At 39.1% G+C, this 22,105-nt stretch overlaps 3 protein-coding genes across 8 annotated transcripts; all 3 read right to left on the reverse strand.

The window, feature by feature from the left end:
• Window positions 1-663: 663 nt before the first annotated feature.
• On the reverse strand, window positions 664-5,272 carry LOC103707281. 6 transcript variants are annotated; one of them, XR_604128.4, is made up of 7 exons: window positions 5,112-5,249; window positions 4,895-4,958; window positions 4,722-4,775; window positions 4,587-4,640; window positions 2,460-2,513; window positions 2,311-2,382; window positions 664-963 (listed from the first exon to the last, which is right to left on the reverse strand). XR_604128.4 is itself a non-coding variant. In XM_008791706.3 (6 exons), the coding sequence occupies exons 1-5, from the start codon at window positions 5,169-5,171 to the stop codon at window positions 2,493-2,495; spliced, it is 228 nt and encodes a 75-aa protein (XP_008789928.1). In that variant the 5' UTR covers window positions 5,172-5,272; the 3' UTR covers window positions 682-945; window positions 2,311-2,492. The 6 variants fall into 6 exon arrangements, 1 of the variants encoding a protein (XP_008789928.1); XR_003385747.2 differs by having other exon boundaries at window positions 4,895-4,930; window positions 5,112-5,248; XR_604127.4 differs by having other exon boundaries at window positions 4,895-4,962; window positions 5,112-5,247.
• Window positions 5,273-12,728: 7,456 nt separating this feature from the next.
• LOC120112954 (flowering-promoting factor 1-like protein 1) lies at window positions 12,729-13,371 on the reverse strand. The gene has a single exon (XM_039133177.1). The coding sequence runs from the start codon at window positions 13,273-13,275 to the stop codon at window positions 12,955-12,957; it is 321 nt and encodes a 106-aa protein (XP_038989105.1). The 5' UTR covers window positions 13,276-13,371; the 3' UTR covers window positions 12,729-12,954.
• A 2,056-nt stretch (window positions 13,372-15,427) lies between these two features.
• On the reverse strand, window positions 15,428-16,019 carry LOC103707282 (flowering-promoting factor 1-like protein 1). Its single transcript, XM_008791707.4, has one exon. The coding sequence runs from the start codon at window positions 15,931-15,933 to the stop codon at window positions 15,613-15,615; it is 321 nt and encodes a 106-aa protein (XP_008789929.1). The 5' UTR covers window positions 15,934-16,019; the 3' UTR covers window positions 15,428-15,612.
• Between the last annotated feature and the right edge of the window lie 6,086 nt (window positions 16,020-22,105).

Below are 22,105 nucleotides of genomic sequence, written 5' to 3' on the forward strand. Positions count from 1 at the left end.
GGAATTTTAATGGTTAACTGAACTCTTGGAACTTCATTGAGGTCAAAGGGGATTTTGGGCTTAAGTGATATATAATCAAGCAGATCTTAGGGTGGCATTTGGTAGGAGCACAAGGAAAATGGGACTCGGAAAAGCTACGGCAGATGGCGTAGTTATATCAGGCATTCATACCAGATTCTGTTTAGTTATTAAATTTTTTAAAGTAAATTGAAAATTATAATAAACTGTTAAATTTTTTGAAATGGCAAAACTATCCACGACCAGCTATAGTATATTTTATATGATAATGTTAATATTTTAAATCTAATATTAATACTAAATAAAAATAATTCACACATCATATATCATATGTTACTAATAACAATATTTATATATGATTAATAATAATTTTTTATCATAATATCAATATTAAAGACTAATATTATATATTTATATATATATACTGACATATATTTATAAGAGACATGCGAGACATGACCAGTTGTGGATGGAAACATGACCAAATGGAGTACCATCTTATCCTGAGTGCTTGAGAACACCTGGTTATGTTATTATATTGCAATACTTGATTAATACTTTGCAGCTCCGTTAACACACTCAATGTCATGCAAGGATAATATGATAGATGCTACAACACACTGCATGAACAATTCCACAACTTGCAAAATTTACAATGGCTGATGCTTATAACGGTGTTACGAAGTTTCGTTGCAATGAGGCTTCCACATATAACGGGAGAAACAAGTTGCATGTCAAGTTCTTATTAGTATTACATCCTCAAAGGTTAAGCTGGCCTTATACACATCATCAATATTACCATGCAAGAAAACCATTTATTTTTTGATCGAGTTAAGAGTTGCCTAACGAAGGAGCTTCCGGTTTCTCGATGCCATCCTCCACCTTGGGATTTTTAGGTTCCTCAGTTTGTTCAGGTGCATCCCGAATCTGCCAGGTAGATGAAGCCTGTCATTTCCAATGAAAAGAGAAACAAGACAGATGTAAAGCTCACCCAGTTCATGAATCGATACAAACATGTAAACCCAAAGTTCAAGCTATACTTTTTGAGTGTCTGTGAGGATGCAGTAGTTGGACTGAAGGAGGTTGGGATGAAAAAGTTACCCCTCCATACATGCAATACTAAAACCATTTAAGCACCAAAATATCTAGAATAATTGTTTACTTTGATGCATCAATCACCTACTCTATAAATGGAATAATTAAAACTTATAAATTTCACCAACAGAAATGGTATATGAGAGTAAACTTTTTAAGTCATCAAACATCCTGGTTACCCTTTTTTTTTTAAATATACTGATGTGTTTGTGACTATATACACTTATACGAAGGCTGTTTTCAGGCAAGTGGTAAATTTTACAAAACAACCATGCGAATCGACATAATAAGTAGCCCAATAGAACAGGTCATGACACAATGGTATGACTCGTGTATGACACAATGGTATAACTCGTGTATAACAAAACTTAAAACCACCACCTCTTGTATACAAGAATAATCAAAAGTCACAAATTTCAAAGAAAACGGTATCCAAGAGTAAACTTTTGAAGGCTTCAAACCACCTAGTTCCGCAGCTAGATTTTTTTTATTGACATATTCGTGAGTTGTCAATGCCCATATGAGGCTGTTTTCCGGCAAATGGTAAATTTTACTGAAAAAAACAAGATGATATGAATCAGGATAATATGAAACCCAAAGGAACAGGTCATTTCAGTAAAGAATTGATATATAATTTTATAATGTATGTAAATGGTTTGTCATACTGCACCATAATGCCCAGCATTGGGGTACCATATCATATGGTACCAGCAGCGAACCGATACTCGGTTTGGCGAGTGTGCCGAACATCGGATGCATGGTATTAGTATGGATACCGAAACCAATATTGCAAACCATGGTGTACACAACAGCCTAAAAGCTGATCATATCATACATGACACATTTTCGAAAAACCAGAAGTATGTGTTTTCTCAAACTCTTAGCAGTAATTTCAGAATGATCCCATGAAGCAAAGTAGATATCTCATGCAAAATATAAAGTCTGAACCGTGATTTTAAATCCCGTGGGACAAGACTGTTCCAGTTTTCCCATAAAACAAGACACACCGTCGTCTCACCACTTCTCAACACTTGGGATTGGAGATGTCCTAAGACATGCCAATTGGAACGTTGGGACAATGGCAGGGCAATCCTGTCTCAACACTTGGGATGGTACCCTATCCCGATATCCTACAGGACATCCAGCTGGGACTTAAGTCTTTGGTCCCCACAGTATGAAAAAGGACACAATACTTACAACTAAGTCACTGAAGCTCATCGTGACATCATCTTGTTGCGTTTGAAGAGGGGTCCTTAGATCCTTGAATTCCTAATAGTATTAGAAAATGAGTTAGCAAACACATACACACACCACAAAAAGAAAGATGAAGGATTCAATCAACTTACTGATCTCAGCTGCCCAAGTTCAGTTTTCAGTGCCTATTTGAGCTCTGAAAGCTCCTGCATGTATTATCACAACTAAAATCAGATGAAAACATAAGAGAACAACAAATTTAACCACACTAGCACTCTGACAATTAACATTGAATCGAAGAGGCTGCCAGACAAAATAGACAGTGCTAAATAGAAATTACAAACAATAACTGCTTATACAAAAATCACAAGCGAACGAGCACCTGCAAGGACAAGATGACTTATATGAAGTATCTCCAAAAATTCTGACACCACATATCTCAGGAAAATAATCCCCATCATATAAAAGACTCAGCAATGAAGCATCAACGCTATGCATACTAGTCAGAGAACTATTTGTAAGTAACATGCAGTAGAAGTGCAAAATAATTACAGGTAAACCAGCTATCACAACCCAGGAATCAATATTTACATTGCTCCCACCGGACCAACTCGCGAGTTATCCTACCTACGAAAATACTCAAATGCCCCTACTTTCTGCATTGCCATGCGAAAAGATGTATGGGAATATTTTAGCTCTTGATGCTAAATGCATAAGTTTTTTGGTACAATCATGCTACCGAACTTTACATCAATGACAAGGGCCGAAATGTCCCCCATGTGTCTCATCACATTGTGCGCAAAACATGAGTCTATTTGAGTCTTTTCCTCAATAGGTCTACTGAGAGTAATATTAGGACATACCAACCTCTCTTGACAACTAATAATTACACCTCTTCCTTTCCAAACCTGTTCACAAGTTCCACCCTCCACTTCATATATACCAAAAATTACCATCTAAACCTTTAAAATCATCCCAGAGCGGCCTCCAATTCAGCTCATCTCCTTTGAGCTGTTTGGCGTACTGTAGTCAAGAGCTTTTCTTAGCACAGCACGAGAACACCAATATCTTCTATGTCATCAAGGTAGTGTTTCTTATGAAGACTTTCTTTTTTTTATTACTTACAACATCAACCACTTGAAAAACCCATCCTCCAGGCTTTATTATTCTCTTTCAGTACTTCAGCATTGTTTTTAAAGGCATCCATATAGGACAACTTCATCCTGCCTATGCATGGGTGGTCGGTGGTCCCCTTACTATATGAGACCTGGATCTACTTAAGAAGCTAGGACAAGTGGAAGGCACCTAGGCTTCCTAGAGCAACCTATGCAAGCACTCCATTACCAAGAGAGAAATTAGCAGTACTTTTATTTTCCCATCTTCCTCCTGCTCTTTCCCTTAAAAAAAAAAAGAATATTGCAAAATATGGCACCTGGGTATGAACGCCTTTATTATCTCGGGTTCTTCCTTACTGACATGGTTGCAACTAACAACAGCTACAGCCTACCATGAAATCATAGGAGATGCGAAGTACGGAAGGAAGAGCATGGTACTATTTATATAAGCTATCCACCTAGGTGACCATAGAATATACCTCCTAAAATGCTTATGCATTCCATAGAATATACCTCCTAAAATTCCAATATCCAACTTTGCAACTCAGGGTGCTCCATCAACATGTACTCAAACTTAGAAGATTTAGAATTTTAAACTTCTATGAACGAAGGTTTGTAGAAATACGATCAAAATCAGGCTAGGAAGATTCCTTTCATGTTCCAAGGATACTGACTTTACAAATATGAAGTCACCAACAATTAGTAAATCTCTGTCATGTTGCCATTAGATCAAGTAAATTCTATCACATAAAGAGATAGATCCATAAAATCCATAATATTTATACCGACCTAATTCTTCTTGAGAATAAAATGGATGAAACTCAAGTTGTATTCCACATTCCCAGGCCCCTCTCTGACAACCGGACTAAAATATCTTATAACCCGCCCCAAACCCCGCACTGCATACACCAGTTTAAAACAAAACAAAAAAAAGAACAACTACTATAAAAGCGAATAGGTATTAAGTTAAAAAGTGAAATTAAATCTATATTAGAAAATCTTTCACAAATTTAAACCTAAAATTGTTTTAATGGCATGTCAATGTAATTTTTTCTTTTCCAAAAATAACAGCTTGTAAATTTTCGATTAAAGAACATTTTTAACTTTAAAAAAGGAAAAAAAAGCACTTTTAAAATTGTAAATTTATAGTAAGCAAACACTCACATCCTTGTAGGTCTTAACTTGCGCGTCCAACTTTGACCTCCAGTTTTGCAAGTTCTGCAGTAATGTATACCCTATTAGCAAAATAGCTCTTCTGTTAACCTAATCCGAACCATAACAAGAGGGATGGAAACACACTTCTTTCAGCCCTTGAAGTTTGAGCAACAACTCCGACTGTGATTCATTCAATTCCTGGCCAGAAACCACATTAAATTAATAACCCGCTGAAAGAACCTCAAAACACTTCCATAAAACACAAATAGAAAGACAAAAATTATTTAAAACGCATTGAAACTGTGTTTCCATCTCACCACAATCCGATCCCCTAGCGCTTGAAACTGGAACTTCTTCTGAGACCACAAGCAACAGATCCACCTACCTAATTAGAGACCATAAGACATTTAATACCAGACTGAAGTACAAAGAGAGAAGAAAGATGGACCCGAATGCAAGAACTCGAACCCAGGAATTTCTAGACAAATCGAAGCTTTTCAACTGGATCGAAGTTAAGAAATTCTTGAAGCTCACCGAGGGAGAGGGTAGAGGAGCCACGGCCGGTGGAGAAGGAGCTGGATCCGCGTCCGCCATAAGAGCCCTCTGCTAAGGTTGGGGTTTTACCCTTTTTTTTTCCTCCTTCCCCTCTCTTTACCGTGTGGATTCTTGATCTTCTCGCGAACTTTTTAGACCGGATAGCCCAATGGGCCAATATAATTAAAACTAGGGCTGATAAGGCCTTTGGGTGTACAAATTAGACGTAGCTCTGACCAATTGATTTTAATTAGGTTTAGCTTGGGTCTGAATTTATTTTTGGACAGGATTTAATTGTAAAAAAAAATAAATATAATATTTTGAATATATTTGGTTGGAAAAAGTTCGACAATGTAATGGAAGTGGGAATGGGTTACCCCTACTCTAGTCATTTGGTTGAGGGGAGTCCTATTCTAAGGGAATGAGAATGCCTTAATCCCTCAAAATTAAATTTTCGCTCTCCTTCAATATTCAAATTCTATTCCGCCAGATTTAATTTAAAAAATTGATTTCCTAAAAATATCTCTCTTTTTAATTGATTTTCCAAAAATACTTCTATGATTCCGATTCCAAACATGGATCAAATGCATCGCAAGATGCAACCATTCCAATTTCCGATTGCGAGCCAAATGCGACCTTAAGGTTGTCATATGTTTACTTGACCAACATATGTACATTCTAGCTGGATAATCAAAGTGATGTTTGGGCAATGTGAGTTGCATTCAACATCTCATGCATTTTCATGTTTACATCAAGAATGCATTTGGTTCATAATCGGAATCGAAATAGATTGAAATGAGAATCGAAATAGCCATATTCCTTGATATGTTTAGTTCATAAGGAAATTGAAGTCAGAATGGGTTTTGAATTGAATAGAGAGGTATTTTTGTAAAATCAATTAAATAAAGGGATATTTTTGGAAAATCAATTTTAAGTAAACATGGCAGATTGAGAATTGAATATCGAGAGGAGAGTTGGGATTGGATTTTGAAGGATTGTAGCATTCCGATTCTCCTAACAAATAGAAATGGAACTGGAAATGGGAATGAGACCATTCCTCCCAACCCAATATTTGGAATGTAAGTTACTTATTTCTATTTCCATTTCAGAGCCCAGTTCCCTTCAACCAAACATATCTTTACTATGGTTGCAATATATGGGCAATAAATAGACAGGGCAAAGAAATAAAATGTACACTTCCCTTTGTATCTCACTCATTCACAGCTTCCCCACTCGAGAATGAGTGGATTCATAGAAATCTGATTACTTACGAGGGCTACAGGGCATTCAAAAGCTAGATATATTAGAATAATTTCAAAATATGGGCTTACACTGATTGCATATTTTTGTTTTATAAAACGGGTTAGACGTATGACTCAGAATGGTACTATGATTAAGCCCAATATGATGTGTGATCATTTTGTTTTATGGCCTTTGGTGCACCTTGGATGTATAGGATTGAGTCCTATTTATTGTGGTACTTTTGGTATGCAGATCAGGAAACCCAATTAGGGTTTTGGAGCCTTTAATGGGAAGGCTCCTCTATGTTTCCTATATATAGGCTAGGTCCCCCTCTCCTCTCCATATGGCTGATAGCTTGCCCCATTGACGGCTATCTTTTGTGAGGAGCAAGGAAGGAAAAATCTAGCCGCTATTATTCCAGATGATTGAAGATCGTATTTGTTACGGGGGAATTTAGCCACCATGCCCCACGTGACCGCACGCGCGCCCAGGAAGACTACGGCAGTCCGAGTCGGCTGCCCCCTGATCCAGTCATCCGACCCCGAGTCGGCAATCTCCCGACAACGACAGGCTGTTCCCCTGAGGCACGCCGCGGCCCCCTGCTCCACTACTCCCTGCAACGGTCGCATCTGGCGCTGCTCCACGATCCCCTGTAACAGCCGTACAAAGCGGAGCCCCACTACGCCCTGTCATGGCCGTACCCAGCGCTGCCCCACGACGCCCTGTAACGGCCATGCCAGTGGCAACTCCATCGTGCCACACGATGACCAACCCCCCAGAAAGACCCCCCAGCCTGGTATATATGCGGCTGGGGGGGAGAAGGGGGAGGGTAAGCAAAGGTTTTCCAGAGTATTCTCTTATCCGCTACTACTATCTCTCCTTCTCCTTCAATCTCCTCTGACTTGATCGTCGGAGGGCCCCCACTACCCCAGTGGTGGTGCGAGGCTTGCCTGCAGGTTTCCCGGTGGAAGGTGGAGCGCAATCAACCCAACTCCAAGGGAACCCCGTTCACACCGCTGTGCCAATCGTTCTCGGTTTGGACCACCAGCAACAGTATTCAATATGTCTTCCGCAGGTATATCTCTCAAACTTGAATACAGTAATTATATTCTAAATCTTAGCATGTTATTATTTTTACAATTAACAAGATATTGTGACCGTAATACGTTGCAAAAGAGACGCATCATTGGGAGAGTCTTTCTCACCATTTTTTTTACTTGAAATTTTGTAGAAATATTGAAAGCATTTTCTTTTGAAGATATGTGAGAAGTAGCTGACAATTCTTACCCCAGCATCCCTCTCCGCTAAAAAAGATATGGTTCAAACATTGATAGTGGTGTTATCACCTTCTTTTTTTTTCTGATAGGACACATCTCACTTCTCTGCGGAAACAAAAACACTTACCACAAAGGATCAGAAATCTCATGTATTTATGCCTTCACATTAACATGCTATACTCATGGACAACACCTTAATGCAAACTATGATGGTTAGTGAGCAGATCTGATGGGGTTGTTGAAGCTGGTTCATATTAGAAATTTTTGAAGCCCACATTGTTCATGCTGCTGCCAAATGGTTAAGCATGTCCCCTGTTCCTTGCCCAAAATTAAAAGGGGGTGGAAAGGCATAATCTTCACTAAACAATCCTTAAACTACAATTAGATATGGCCCGAGGGGGAATCTTCGACCGTCATTGGATGGATCAATGTTAGTAAGGAAGAGCTCTCTGTTTATCGCCTTTATTGTATTGGATATCTAGAAGGTGGGGGGAGCTATGTATCTCCTTCCAGGCTACTCATGTTTATCAGCAGGTCAATCATTGGTTGGCTATGAAATGTCTAAGAAGGCAAAGTGATCTATCTTCTACTTTCACTTACTAGAGCATGCCAATGGGGCTTATTTTGTGATAGAGTTTAGGACTAACTGAGACAATATAAGACTTGGGTCAGGTTAAGTTGCAGTGTCACAAGAGGTGCAAAAATGGGACTACTCACAAGCAGCTTGGGCTCATCTAGCTAAGAGGTCGCTTGAGCTTGGCTCAACTAGGAAATGAACAGCTCAATCAGGAAATGAACCAAGCTCAAACACGTTTCAGAGCGAAGGTCGGCTTGACTTGATTAAAGCTCGGATTAGAGCATATCCAAGCTATTTTGTTGAGTCTGACTTGAGTTGGAGCTGGGCTCTAGCAGCTTGTTTAAAAACCGAGACATGCCTGAGTAGCCTAGTGCTGGGCTCAACTCTGCTGGCTAATTTAGCCCTAAGGACTTATTTGGTTTGTGAGAAGAGGAGAAAAAGTATGGTTAACAGAAAAATAGAGAAATGCCTCATATTTGGTTAGAGTTTTTAGAAGAAAAAAAATGACTTCTATATAAAAATATGATTCCCATATTTTATAGAAAAAAATTTATGTGGGACATGAGAAAGTTCAATTACCACCGGGTAGAAATTAGGATATTTTTTTTTCAAAAAATTTCTTAAACTTTTAAATAGAATGTGATAAGATACTTCTCTTTATTAAGGGAATAATAGGTATTTTGTACATTTTTTTTCAGGAAAGAGATGCTCAACCAAACTACTTTTCTATGATCAATCAAATATGCAAAAATTATTTTTCTAAATATCAAATACTCAGGCATCAACTTTTCAGGAAAAAAATTTATTTTAGCGAGAAAAAATTCTTTTCTCGAACCAAACAAGTTGTAAGTGTCACTAAAAGCCGAAGGAATTGCAAGATTGAGAGCAAAACAAGGTTTAACAGGGGAGCACCACTATGTCTACATGTAAGGTTGCTTGCTGACATGGCAATGTGTGAGCAGCTATTAATTTGGTTTGCTGGCCCATTCACAAGACATATGGCCAATCAAATGGGATCCCGTAGGCACTTACACAATACAAGTGTAAGCATTGATTTTTTTTCCTGTTGTAAAAAGAGATTGAACTTAAAGACTATGAGGCATGATCTGTTCTCTTAACCACGGTTAAATCCAACTTTCTCTTGGAGGAGATACAGCTTTTCCATAAAAAATGGAAAAGTCATTGACAAGAGGAACTCTAGGATATTAATCCAATCCATTGTGCTCCAACAATCGAATCAAAACCACTTCCAACAATTTGGCCTTCCAACCTGCCTGACCTTTAATCTAGTGATCATATTTAAATATTTAGGCTTCTAGAGTCACAGGCTAATGCCATCTTATTATAACTATAACCTTTCTCCCTTCAGTCCCTCAGAATAACTTTCAAAAGAAGCAGGCATCAGTACATAATATAAGGTAGGCATCCAAAAGCGTACGTAGAAGAATAAAAAGGCCCACATAGAAGGATAACTGGGGACATAAAGAGGGGAATGATTCCTTGTTTGTCCACAAAGAGATTAAATTATAAAAATCAGGAATAAGTTTTCATCATTAGCTACAAATTATGTCGCTGGAGGTTGTATATATTTATACAATGGAATCTCCAAGTGAGTTGAGCATCTTGTGAAAGGGTAAGAGCCCTGGAAGGAACAAATACCCTCTCTTTACAACGTGGGGATTATTATAAAATGGTTTAGTGTCAAGGCAATTAAAATAGAGATCATGGATGCCCTTTTCCCCCTTGTTACTTCTCCTAGTTTTGTCTCCTTCTAACAACTAAACAAGATCATCAAAATAATCCATAACAATTATCGAAAAAAGGGTTTGGAGTAAGTCAAGTTTTGTTAAATACTTGATATATATTACTGCACTTTTAGAAGGGCAAAACTCACCATGGAATCTAGGTAAAATATATGGCATAAATCCATTTGTTGCTTCTCATCGATCCAAGCCTAACCCGACTCTACATACGTAGATGTCAATTCTATGCCAAAACATTAGCTCTGATTCTTAATCAAATTGTGCATTAATCTTGAGTTGTAACCTCCTCTTCTTAGGAGAGGTGTGAACCATGTCGTGTGTTAATCTTGTTGCTTGACCTAACTTCACTTTCTACTACATCATATTTGTTGCATAATTAAACTCAAACATCTTTTACGTTGTGGTATAAAGCCGCACCTTGCATGTCTTTAACATCAAACCGAGCATCATTCCACTTGACCTAATTGTTCTTGGGTTTTACTTCAACACGTAAGCAAGATTCTAGCTCTGACACTGTTGATGACTAAAGTTCTAACGAAGTCTCATTATGAGTCTAGAAAAGATGGAGGCTACCTTGTCAATGATGAAAAGAGGTCATCATCAGAATCTACTTGTGGGGGGGAAATGAGACTAGTCCTTTCAATTAGCTCCATGCTTGTATATAAGATGATGCTTGTCTTTCCCCTATAGACAGGTCCAAAAATTAGCTATCTACTGCCATATAATGCTTGTACATAGGACGATGCTTGTCTTCTCCCTATAGACAGGTCCAAAAATTAGCTAGCTACTTCCATATGGAGAGGAAGGGGTAAACCAATCTTTCATAATACAATACAAGGAGAGCTAGAGCTCTATGAGCCAATTACAACTTAAATGACGGACTATTAACCATAATAATACTAATAAGGAGAGATAGAGCTCTTGGAGCCAATTACAACTTGGAAAAACCAGGTGCAAAAGTAAAATCCCAGCCAAAAGTTGGTGGTGCATGGTATCTAATGCTCTTATCCAATCATCAGTCACTTCAACTTCTTTCTCCATTCCATTCGAACCATTGACGGGGACTGTTATGGCTGCATGCAACCCTCAACCATGACCTTTTTCTTTCGGAAAATCTTGTGTCGAATTTTAGTGTAACAAAAAAGAAGGCATCATATCTTGCAGAGAATATGACTATTAATATCCAACCAAACATTTTTCCATCGTTTAACTTAGCCAAGAAAAGGTGCAAGATAGCCAATGCTAATGTATTTTCTCAACAAACAAATAACTGCATGAGAGATATAGAAGGTAAGAAAGTATGAATTACTTGGACTTCAAATTTTTACATAGAATTTCAAATTATGGAATCGCATCGCTCGGTGTATCCATGCTGTCGTAAACATATATAAAGCCTAAGCAATTGTGAAGATAAACAAATAATTTGATTCTAGGAAATTAATTTCAGTCTCACTCGACTGGTGTTGAATTGTTTTGTTTTTCCATTTTTTTTAGATGGATATATCAGGATTTTTAAAAGGAGGAACTGGAAACTGCAATAAAAATTATCTATCACCTTCAATAAGGTTAGTATCGATGCTAGCACAATAAATGGACATATTATAAGTGGGGTTTGATAGTACCTTTCTGTGATAAGGCAATGAAAAGAGAGCATTGGTATCTTTTCATCTTTTCTGTCCATGTATATCATGTTCTTTTTGAGAAAATACTTTTATCTTATTCAGTCAGCTATGTCCATTCAGATGAGTCGGACAGATCAAGTAATTAAGACATACGCGTGACCTAAAATTAAGTAAAAAAGTGAGAAAGGAACCAAACTCTCGTGATAAGCTCCATAACTGGCGACAATAGAGTGATTTGCTCGAGAGAGAGAAAATCTCAACGGTTTATGACACACAAATGGTGGAACCATAAATTAAACAATATTAGTGTTAGAGCAGGAAAGTGATTGCGTCCCAATGCAAGATATTGTCCGCTTTGGGCACATCGTGTGCTATTCTTTGGAAGTCCACGTAGGTGCTAGCTCTTTGGGCACGTCGTGCGCTGCTCTCACGGTTTTGTCCAAAAGACGCCTTGCGAGAAAAGGGGTAGCTCTTCTTTAAGAACAAGAAAGTGACTGCGTCTCATTATAAGGTATTGTCTACTTTGGACGCGTCGTGTGCTACCCTCATGGTTTTGTCCAAAAGGCATCTTGCAAGAAAAGAGATGACCCCTCCTGAAAAGGCACAATTCTTTTCGCTACTCTTCCGATACGGGATTAAAGTTCCGAGCTCTCCCCCCGTGTATATTTGTAATATACTTTATTCCTTTGTCATGACGATGCCATATGGTGAGGGAAAAGGTTTGCCACATCGGTTGTCAAATCCTTGTCACTAGACCTAAGCTTGTCAAGCCATTCCATGATGGCCTATCGGTTAGGTTTTTGGTTTGGCACGTAGGCAACATGCTTCACTCCCATCCAATGTGCTCTCGAGAAGAACAATGGAATATTGGCAGGATTTGTTCTCTCTAAAACAAAAAAAAACAACAGTAAAACCGAATGATGAGGTGCTACTACCAATTAGATTTGGCCGAAGATAAGAAATTAGTACACTTTGCTTTGTTACAGTAAAAGAGTTGAAGATTTGCAAACCTTCTCATCGAGTCTTATCTTAAAATTATTGGAACTCGCACAAATAACATACTGTGACCAAGAAACAAATAAGTTATTTTCTGTAGGATCACATAATGCAACAAACCATGCATGCTGCCTTTCCAATCATCTTAATTATTTGCATGCAATGTTTCGCCGCAAAGTTAAAACTAATACAACAATATATATATAGTGGCAAGAAGTCCATAATTCCATTTTTACAGGATCGCACATGAGACAAACAAGAGAAGAGACAAGGAAAAACCGGTGGAAAGCTCAAGCTCACGCCAACGATAATATCTTTAACCCTGCAAAGGGTTAAAGTGGAAGGCCATCGTTTCTGTCATGGAGTCTACATGTCGATGACTCGGAAGGAGTCGCGATTCTTGACGACGATGTCATACATGTGCATGGACTTGAACTGGCTGAAATCCCGTGGGAGCGAGATGAGGTCGATCGATGAGCGCTTGTGAAACTGGAGGAGGTCAGGGTCTTCGTAGTATCGCTCCCACCCGAGACTGGCGAGCTTGCGCTCGAGAGAGGCGTAGGAGTTGATGATCTCATTGGCAGGAGTGTAGAGCAATACCTTCCGACGAACCGTCGAGGAGTGCTCATTCGCAGGGTTCTCCACAAGCCGCACAACTCCATTTTTGAACACCCAGACTCCAGACATCTCTTCTCACGGTAACCTTTCAACTGTTGGACTGCACAGAGAGAGAGAGAGAGAGAGAGAGAGAGAGAGAGAGAGAGAGGGTGAGAGGGAATAGCTGATGGGTTGGAAATGAAGTGTTCGTGGGGGGTATAAATAGATGAAATTAGGATAATTTTAATGCAGGAGATGGGTGGGGTAGACAAATTAAAGAAACACATGCATATATTGGCTATGGTACGTAATTAAAGATGTTTGCTCTGTGTGGGGTCTCAAGGATCGATCCAAAGATGACACACTGGTATCCAGCGTCGGACGCATGTACTGTTACCTTAGAGGAACCTTTGATGAAATTTCCATGAAGATAACACTGGTAATGTAACAAGCCGGGCTCACCCAAAAAAGCTGGATGAAATGTATTATTCAGAGTTCAAGAGGAAGCTGATTGTCTAATAAAACTAGCACTTCCTTAAAATCTTTTGCGAAGAGTTCAAACTTAACATACATTGCTTGGATCAAATTAATGCTTCAAATTCGAATCCATTGTTATGCAGCTCTTTAGGATTTTGTCGTTCCGATGCCAAATAATGCAGCGGTAACCGAGGAGCTACATGCTCTTAGATTCTTTGAAAGAAGATAATAAAGAGATAGGAGAGGGATGAGAAGTGGAAGAGAGAGGAGAAGAAAGGATATATGGAATCGATCATAAGAAAATCTGGAAGTCATAATTGTTCAGCATTGGAAGCTCTCTTACAGCACTTAGCAAGCCATATAAATAGACTATTGATAATCTATTCAGACCCTACATTAAACTAAGGAACTCTTAATATGACTAAAATTCCAAAATTTAGAATAAATTTGCTGTTGAATTATAATTTAAGATTTCGGTTACTTTTAATCCAGAAAACATGGAATTTAATCAAGAGCAGAATATATCAATTGTAGATCTCAAAGAGTCCTTTCCAACTAGCCAAGATCACTAGAATCTGACATCTATGTGAAAAGTTACGCTTTCCAGAAGTCTGCTAGTTTCATGTGGATTTTGGAAGGCTTCGATCATTGGATCTAATGTACTTCCAAATTTGTGCTGCATTAGAGAGAATTTAGGATCCTATAATATAAAACCTAGTGTTAAAAATGATTAACAATGATAAATCATGTGCTACGTACTGATGTCTTATTAATTACAAAGTATATCAAACATACGCCTGGACACGCACACCCATGCATGCACACATACACACACACGCAAACAAAGAGAGCGAGTGAATACGAAATGAACAGTATTAAAGCTAGTGCTTCAAAATGGTAAGAGCATACAAAATGAAGAATCCAAATGATTAATAATGATTTCTCTAAAAAAATTAATAAACATTTACGTTTTGATTGTTCTGAACCATAAATCAAATACTGAATTAATTAGATGCAAACAAAATATGTATCGCTTTCTAAGCATTTTAAATATCTTAAATCATAAACAGTGGTTAATTAAGTGGCTTCTTTTTAACAAAGAATATCTTCAATATATGAATCACCAATTCAATTTATAATCCTATCCTCTGAAGAGCGGTCGAATTTTATCTTGCTCCTTTATATGTCTCAACTAACCTGCCAATAGGAAATCCATTTTGAGATACTCCATGCAACCACAAATACCAGAGTACGGAATCAACACCATGCGATCTGTCCCTCATCATAAATTAGTTATCACCATATCCAAGCAATAGCAACTTGATCGAAGCTCAGAAGATATACTAAAGTAATATGCAAGGTGATCTGAAAAAAGTGGAGCTTCACAACCAAGCTCTCAATGTTCTCATGTCTTTCTACTCTTCGCGTGCGTTTACGTGTGTCTCACGGTATAGGCTCAGAAGCCCCTTGAGAGCGAAACGCAATTCATAACTTGATTCTCCGGCAATTAGATTGCGAGATCACTGGTGTGATGCGACCTCATGAGCTGAGTGGATTTGGATGGCCTTCTCTACCATACATGTCACTCCCCACCTAAAGTTCTAGGGATCATTTCACGTGACACCTTTTGCCCCATATCCCCCATTCCATATCTTTCCCGTCAAATCCCGTCATGTCATTGGCTAGCATCCCATGCTCCATCCAATCCCCAGGAACCCATCAAAAGACTAGCCATTCTAATCACCACAAAAATAAAAGAACAAGATAGATAGATAATAAATTAACACACAAGAAACCACAGCATCTATTGCCATAACATCAAGCAATGCAACCAAGTATTACAGAAGCAAACCACAGACGAAAAACTGAAAACCAAACGACTCGTTGTTTGAAGACTTGCAGGCATGGAAAGTTGGTAGTAGAATTAGTAGTAGTCTCTCTTTGCGTAGTCTACACATCAATGACCCTAAAGGATTCGCGATTCTTGACAACGATATCGTACATGTGCATGGACTTGAATCGGCTGAAGTCCTTGGGCAATGAGATGAGATCAAGAGACGCGCGCTTGTGGAACTGGAGGAGGTCGGGGTCATCGTAGTATCTCTCCCATCCTAAGCTCATGAGCTTGCGCTCGAGGGAGGCGTAGGAGGCGATGATCTCGTTGGTGGGAGTGTGGAGCAATACCTTGCGGCGAACCGTCGATGACTGCTCGTTCGCAGGGTTCTCTACCAGTCGAACCACACCATTCCTGAACACCCAAACACCAGACATTCTTTTAGGTTTCTTTCTTGCCGATGTATAGAGTGGGAGAGGGAAGAAGGCTTCTGGGGCATATATATAGATGGAGTTCGGTTTGGTAAACGAAGAATGGGAAGGAAAAGAACAAGTGGGGGGGTACTCTCGAGGAACATATTTCTGATAATGTTTGTTCTTTGTGTTCTTCCAAGTGGGGCCCCTTTTTTTTTTTTTTTTTTTTGAAAACGGTAATTCATATAGCTCTAACTTAAGTACATCCAACCAAATCCAAAGAAAGTAAAGAGTACAAAAAAGTGGGAATGCCAGCTACAGATGTCCAAAGGAACTCCCCGGAGTGCCGGGCAACGTAGGAGGCGACTCAGTCAGCTGCTCTGTTCGCCTCCCGATACACATGTGCTGCCTGAAAATCACCCATCTCCTGAACAAAACTCCGGATCTCCAAGATGAGCGGGTGACCATCACCGTACCTATCCGCACCCCGGATCCAATCGATCACCCAGAAGAGTCTCTCTCGAGATGCACCCGCTCGGCGCCAAGGACCCTCCTCGTAAAGGATAAGCCCTCCCAAGCTGTAACAACCCAGGATCTCACCCAAAATGGCTAACCAGAAGTTATTATTTGGGTTCCTTGATCCTGTATAAGTACCCAAGATCTACCCAGCGAATAACCGATGTGGGACTAAATACACACCCGCACAGGTCCTCACATACTCCTCCCGTTCAAGCCCTGACGTCCTCGTCAGGCTAAGGGTTCATATCTATTCAAATCTAATCACAAACACCACGATTGGCCCGTAGTCAGCCCCAATAGATCCGTGCTGCAGTGTCCCCTAGTCCACATAGGTTATGGGCCGGGTCCGCTCTGATACCATTTGTAACAACCCAGGATCTCACCCAAAATGGCTAACCAGAAGTTATTATTTGGGTTCCTTGATCCTGTATAAATACCCAAGATCTACCCAGCGAATAACCGATGTGGGACTAAACACACGCCCGCACAGGTCCTCACACAAGCAGCCCGCAGCTCAGCCCCAACAACGGTGAGCCCTGGTATGCGTCGGCCCCCAGCGGCTATCAACCTGCCCAGGGAGTCTCTGATCACAAAATCCACACCTCCAGAAGCACCGTCCATCAACCGACTACCGTCAAAGTTTACCTTGAGATGACCAGGAGGTGGAGGCACCCATGAAACAAGGGCGAACCTGGGCGCTGTAACAGCGGAGAGAGTACCTCAAATGTCCCTGGCCGTCCTAGAAGAGTACAAAGCGGTAGCGCCGGTGACCTCCCCTGTCTGTAGCACAGCTCGATCCACCACCGTCCTCGAGAACCAAGTGGGGTCTTAACCTACGTACAAAATAGGCTTCTAGGGTGTAGGTGCTGGTTGCACTTAACCCTCTATAAGGCAGCCATTGGAGATTGAAGTATCTGGTCATCCAGATGAATCTAGCTAGGAACAAATCGTGTTTGAAGTGCAGTTAGATCATTCCTTTAAGCATGTTGCAAGCCCCTTGGAAGTTTGATGACAAGTTTGTGACGTTAGTGGGGTCGGATTGCAGCCCTTGTGTCGTTGATCAGAGATCACGCCAATCCTGACAAAATCTGCAACCAGTATCAGATGGTCATGGTGTCGCGAGCTTTGTGGTTGCAATCGCATTCGAGCAAAGTTCCTCGTATATGAGCTTTATTTTCACTATCTCCAACTTTAAAGTGATTGATTCCATCAGCTATCGAGCATGCTAACGGATAACTTTTGTACAGTATTTTTTTATCAAATTGTCGGAGAATTTGTGCGGAGAGCGAGCATGGAGGCATCCTACAGCATCCAAGCAATAGCTGGCCAAAGCAAGCTACCTCCCATTCTTGCTTATGATTCAAAGAACTTAGTATTGTCTGCCTTCTGCTGCTAGTTAAAATATAATAAAACAAGATCATACCATAACTTAGTCTTTAATTTCTAGCGATGTATAAGCGCTGTAGGGACTTCAATGCTCATTGTTAATGGTCATGAGTGTAAACTTCAACACTTGGATGGATTTGCTCTTGTGGAGGTATTTTTTGGCTTTTTCCTCTCTATTTTTTTAAATAAAACTTAGTTAGAATAAGATGCTTGGTTATCATAATATAAAGGTCCTTTCTCGAAAAAAAAATGATGCTATAAAGGTTCTTCGCACTGGCTTTTCGTTTGGGCTCGGTACGTAGGACCCAAGAAAAAGATTCTCCAGACTTTTTATTTAGGTTTGAGTGTACATAAAATGTCAGATTTCTAACTAGAACTTCTTAACTCATTCTACTATTTTTATCTTTCTTTTTGAGCACAACTCACTATTTGCCTAACCCCTCCACTCTTCTTATCACCCTCCAACTTTCATTTAGGTTTTATTGAGGTAGCTGATGTATAACCTTTCTATCGGTGCGAAGAGAAATTAATACCCTCATTGGGTGTCCAACCCTCATAGCTGTGGTGAATCATGAATGCTATCAGGCTCCATCTCGGTTTATATTTTCCGGTGGAAGGGGTTTTCTTTTTTATGATTTTTTTTTAAAGTGTCTAACACATCACTCGGGATATCAACTCAAAAGCATGCATCAATAGTTTTCTCTTTTTTAGATTTTTTTTTAAAGATATCTGAGCCACTTTAGCATGATTCCAATTCTTTTTTCTTTGGAAAAGAAAAAAAAAAAGAAAGTCTAGAATTTCTTCTTCACTTCTTTAAAAATATGGACAAGCCCACTGTCACCTTTCAGGACCTTGTCCAAAAAAACTAGCCGAAAGATATTTTTTGAATTTTTTAGTATTGTATAAGCACCCAATATCATCTCGGCAAATAACCGATGTAGGACTGAACACACGCTCGCACAAGTCCTCACATACTCTCCTCATTTAAGATCTAATTTTTTCGTTAGATTAAGAGTTTAAATCCATTCAAATCTAATCATAAGCACCATAATTGGCCTGTAGTCAACCTCAATAGATCTGTGTAGTGTCCCCTAGTCCATATAGGTTATGGGCCCGAAAGGTATTTTTTGGATTTCTTAATCCGATATAAGTATGCAAGATTTATCCAACGAATAACCGATGTAAAACTAAACACACACCAGCACAGGTCCTCACATAGTCTCCTCGTTTAAGCCTTCACATCCTCGTTAGGCTAAGGATTTAAATCTATTCAAATCTAATCACAAGCACCACGATCGGCCCGTGGTCAACCCCAATGGATCTGTATTGCAGTGTCCCCATTCTATATAGGTTATGGGCCGAGTCCGCTCAGATACTATTTGTCACAATCCAGGACCGCGCCCAAAATGGCTAACCGGAAGATATTTTTTGGGTTTATTAGTCCTGTATAAGCATCCAAGATCTCTAAGGTGAATAATCGATGTGGGATTAAACACACACCCGCACAAGTCTTCACACCGACCAAGTCAACCCAAAAAAAAAAAAAATGCTGTGGTCCTCTAGTAAGATTGATGCTCCATCTAGATTGGTAGATGGGGGACAACAAGGTTTTTTTTAGGACAACATTGGGCTACATGCTTCTTTCGACTGATCTACTCATCTTCATTGGTCCCTCCTAACAGAATTTAGAATTTTCCTTTGTTCCCATAGCTTATAATTGAGTCCCTAGGCTTCTACCTTGTGACCTCCCCCTAGGGCTTTAATCAATATCAGTGCTGATGGAATTTTAAGAGGTGGCCCTCAACATGAGTACCAGAGCCCTGGCGATGTGGAGGCCACACGTTGAAAACTACAAAGGATCTAAAGTCCTTACAATATTGAAGTTTTGTATTTCAAAAATATTGAACAAGTTCAGTAATATTGATCCTTTTTGTGGCTCTTTTTTCATGAAATGATTTTTTCCCCATTTTTCAAACTGCATAATTTCCCTGTTTCATATCATGCATAAATAGTTACATCTCGCAGGTACTCCATTTATCAAGATATAAATCAACTAACTCAATCTAAACTTATATCAAATTTCTTAGTGTGATATATTGTCACGCCTATACGTCTTGAGCATCGTGCACTCTTCGTGATAACCCATGAACCCTAATTAATATTTATTTATACCGAACGGCTAGTGTGTCCCCCAGTATAACAAGATTACTTAGGACAAACACTTGAGGTTAGATGCAAACCCCAGGCTACCGCCATTGTTTGCAATCTTACATGAGAACCACCTTGCAAGCTAAAATATATTAAAAAGCTCTAACAATACCATCAGCTATACATGATATCACCTTCTTATCAAGCACAATTCAAAACATTTTCAACATATTTGAGGTGCATGAAAGTGACACGTCAAAATTTGTCCACAGAAAAGAATTTTTTTTTTTTTTTATTGGTACAACGGCGGCTCATATGTAACATGTGTGAATGCAGCCAACAAAATCAGAAAACAAAATGCTACATAGAGGCTCTGGCACCTAGTCCGGATCTACCCAAGTGAAGCCTTTCGAGTGGTGAGCTGCATAGGAGGCTACCCAGTCGGCCGCCCCATTCATCTTCCGGCAGACGCGCGAAGCCTGATGGGAGGCACACTCCCTCAATAGTCCATGAATATCGCGGAACAGCGGCCGATCCTCGACTAAGCTATCTCAGCTCCAGATCCACTCGATCACTGTGGCCGAGTCTCCCTCGAGGAGTAAACGGTCCACGCCCAGTATCTGCCTCACAAAGAAGACACCCACCCGCCCAGTATCCGCTCAAAGCTCGACTAGAAGAAGAAACTCTTCTACTGCAGTTTTATTACTACAGAAAATAAATAGAATTTTACCATTAAATAGTTATAAGCATCGACTCATAACAAACTATTTTTTCAATAGTTATGTTCGGCAAAGATATATATGTTCCCAACTGATACAACTAATTGCTGGAAGGACTATTACCTACGAGTGTAGTCCACTGAAAATGATATGTATTCTTTTCTGTAAAAAAAAAAAAAAGAGAGAATGTATCTAACTGATAAATTTACCAATGTATCAAATGAAAGTCGATTATAAAATCAAAATTCAATCGGCAAATGAATTTGCCTGCCAATGCCAAAAAAAAAAATGCAAAATGAAAACTCAGAACTTAATTAATAAAATCATTAGTACTAAAGATACATCGTTTAATCAGACTACACAACTTATCCCAGCATAGACGTACTACGTACGAGTTGTTCATATGTACCTATCAACACAATTCCATGTCCTCATACCTAACCTAAGCAGTAACCATGAAAAGACAAAGGCTAAATCCCAATGAACCAAAAGAGAGTTCTATTTCCATTCTGTGAGATTGCAACCATAAAAGATGCCTAGACTCGTTCCTTTGCTCCTCATGACAGCTCCAGCTACATACCGTAAGAAAATATAAAATATATAAATAAATTTATCTTATTTTGTCAACTTAAATTTTTGGGATAAATGATAATTTTAATATAGTATTAGCGCGCGCAGAAGTCCTGAATTCGAATCATATCTTCGCTAGCTTAAGCTTTTAGAACAAATAGTGATTTTAATATATACAAAACAAGCAAACATGCAAATTAATCTTACGCGATTCAAGTAATTAACCCTTAAAATAACACCTTATCAAATTCAAAACCAGATTCATTAATGTTGAAAGTTTTCCTTTTACATCTTGAAGCTCCTTATCTCTCTTGAAAGTTTCCTTCCATATCATGCAATTCATTCTCAGTGGCTTCAAGTCTTAATTTTTCAAAGGGTTACCATAGAGAGTAGACCATAGATGATATACCAAGGAAACCATATATAGAGAGTGGACCATAACTCGGTTGGCGACCAAGCAACAAGCACTTGCTACCCATGTACTGCATTTGCTGCAGTAAAAAATCAGAGTAACATTCTTCCATCATGAGTAAACAACTGTATATGCTGCAATAACAAAGTTTCATGTCCGCTATTATCTCTAACAAAAGCAAAAAAACAACCAGAACTTGTATAGTTAGCATCACTCAAATCAAGAATAGATAATGTATCTTAACTTGAGATTAATAAAATTTCTTAAGAACATGATAGATTCCATTTGGTAGACATTGAGATGTTGGGTAAAACGGCGTTCACGATGGTTGCAGCCGCTGGATGCTTTTTTTGGTTGCAATGGGAACTAGAGATTTTTTTTTTTTATTTAGGAAATGAAGACGCTGGGAATGGAAGGCAGATTTTCTTTTTTTTTTTAATAA

This window comes from Phoenix dactylifera, chromosome 13 (genome assembly GCF_009389715.1).
Source record: "Phoenix dactylifera cultivar Barhee BC4 chromosome 13, palm_55x_up_171113_PBpolish2nd_filt_p, whole genome shotgun sequence".
Lineage (NCBI taxonomy): Eukaryota > Viridiplantae > Streptophyta > Magnoliopsida > Arecales > Arecaceae > Phoenix > Phoenix dactylifera.

Bases quoted from the DNA above. Each gene is read 5' to 3' on its own strand.
- LOC103707281 (XM_008791706.3), bottom strand. From the start codon at position 5,171: ATGGCGGACGCGGATCCAGCTCCTTCTCCACCGGCCGTGGCTCCTCTA. The intron at 4,934-5,111 runs GTGAGCTTCAAG...TTGTGGTCTCAG, and splicing joins CTCCTCTACCCTCTCCCTCG to AAGAAGTTCCAGTTTCAAGC. The intron at 2,514-4,586 runs GTGAGTGTTTGC...TAATACATGCAG, and splicing joins AAGTTAAGACCTACAAGGAT to GAGCTTTCAGAGCTCAAATA.
- LOC120112954 (XM_039133177.1), bottom strand. From the start codon at position 13,275: ATGTCTGGAGTCTGGGTGTTCAAAAATGGAGTTGTGCGGCTTGTGGAG.
- LOC103707282 (XM_008791707.4), bottom strand. From the start codon at position 15,933: ATGTCTGGTGTTTGGGTGTTCAGGAATGGTGTGGTTCGACTGGTAGAG.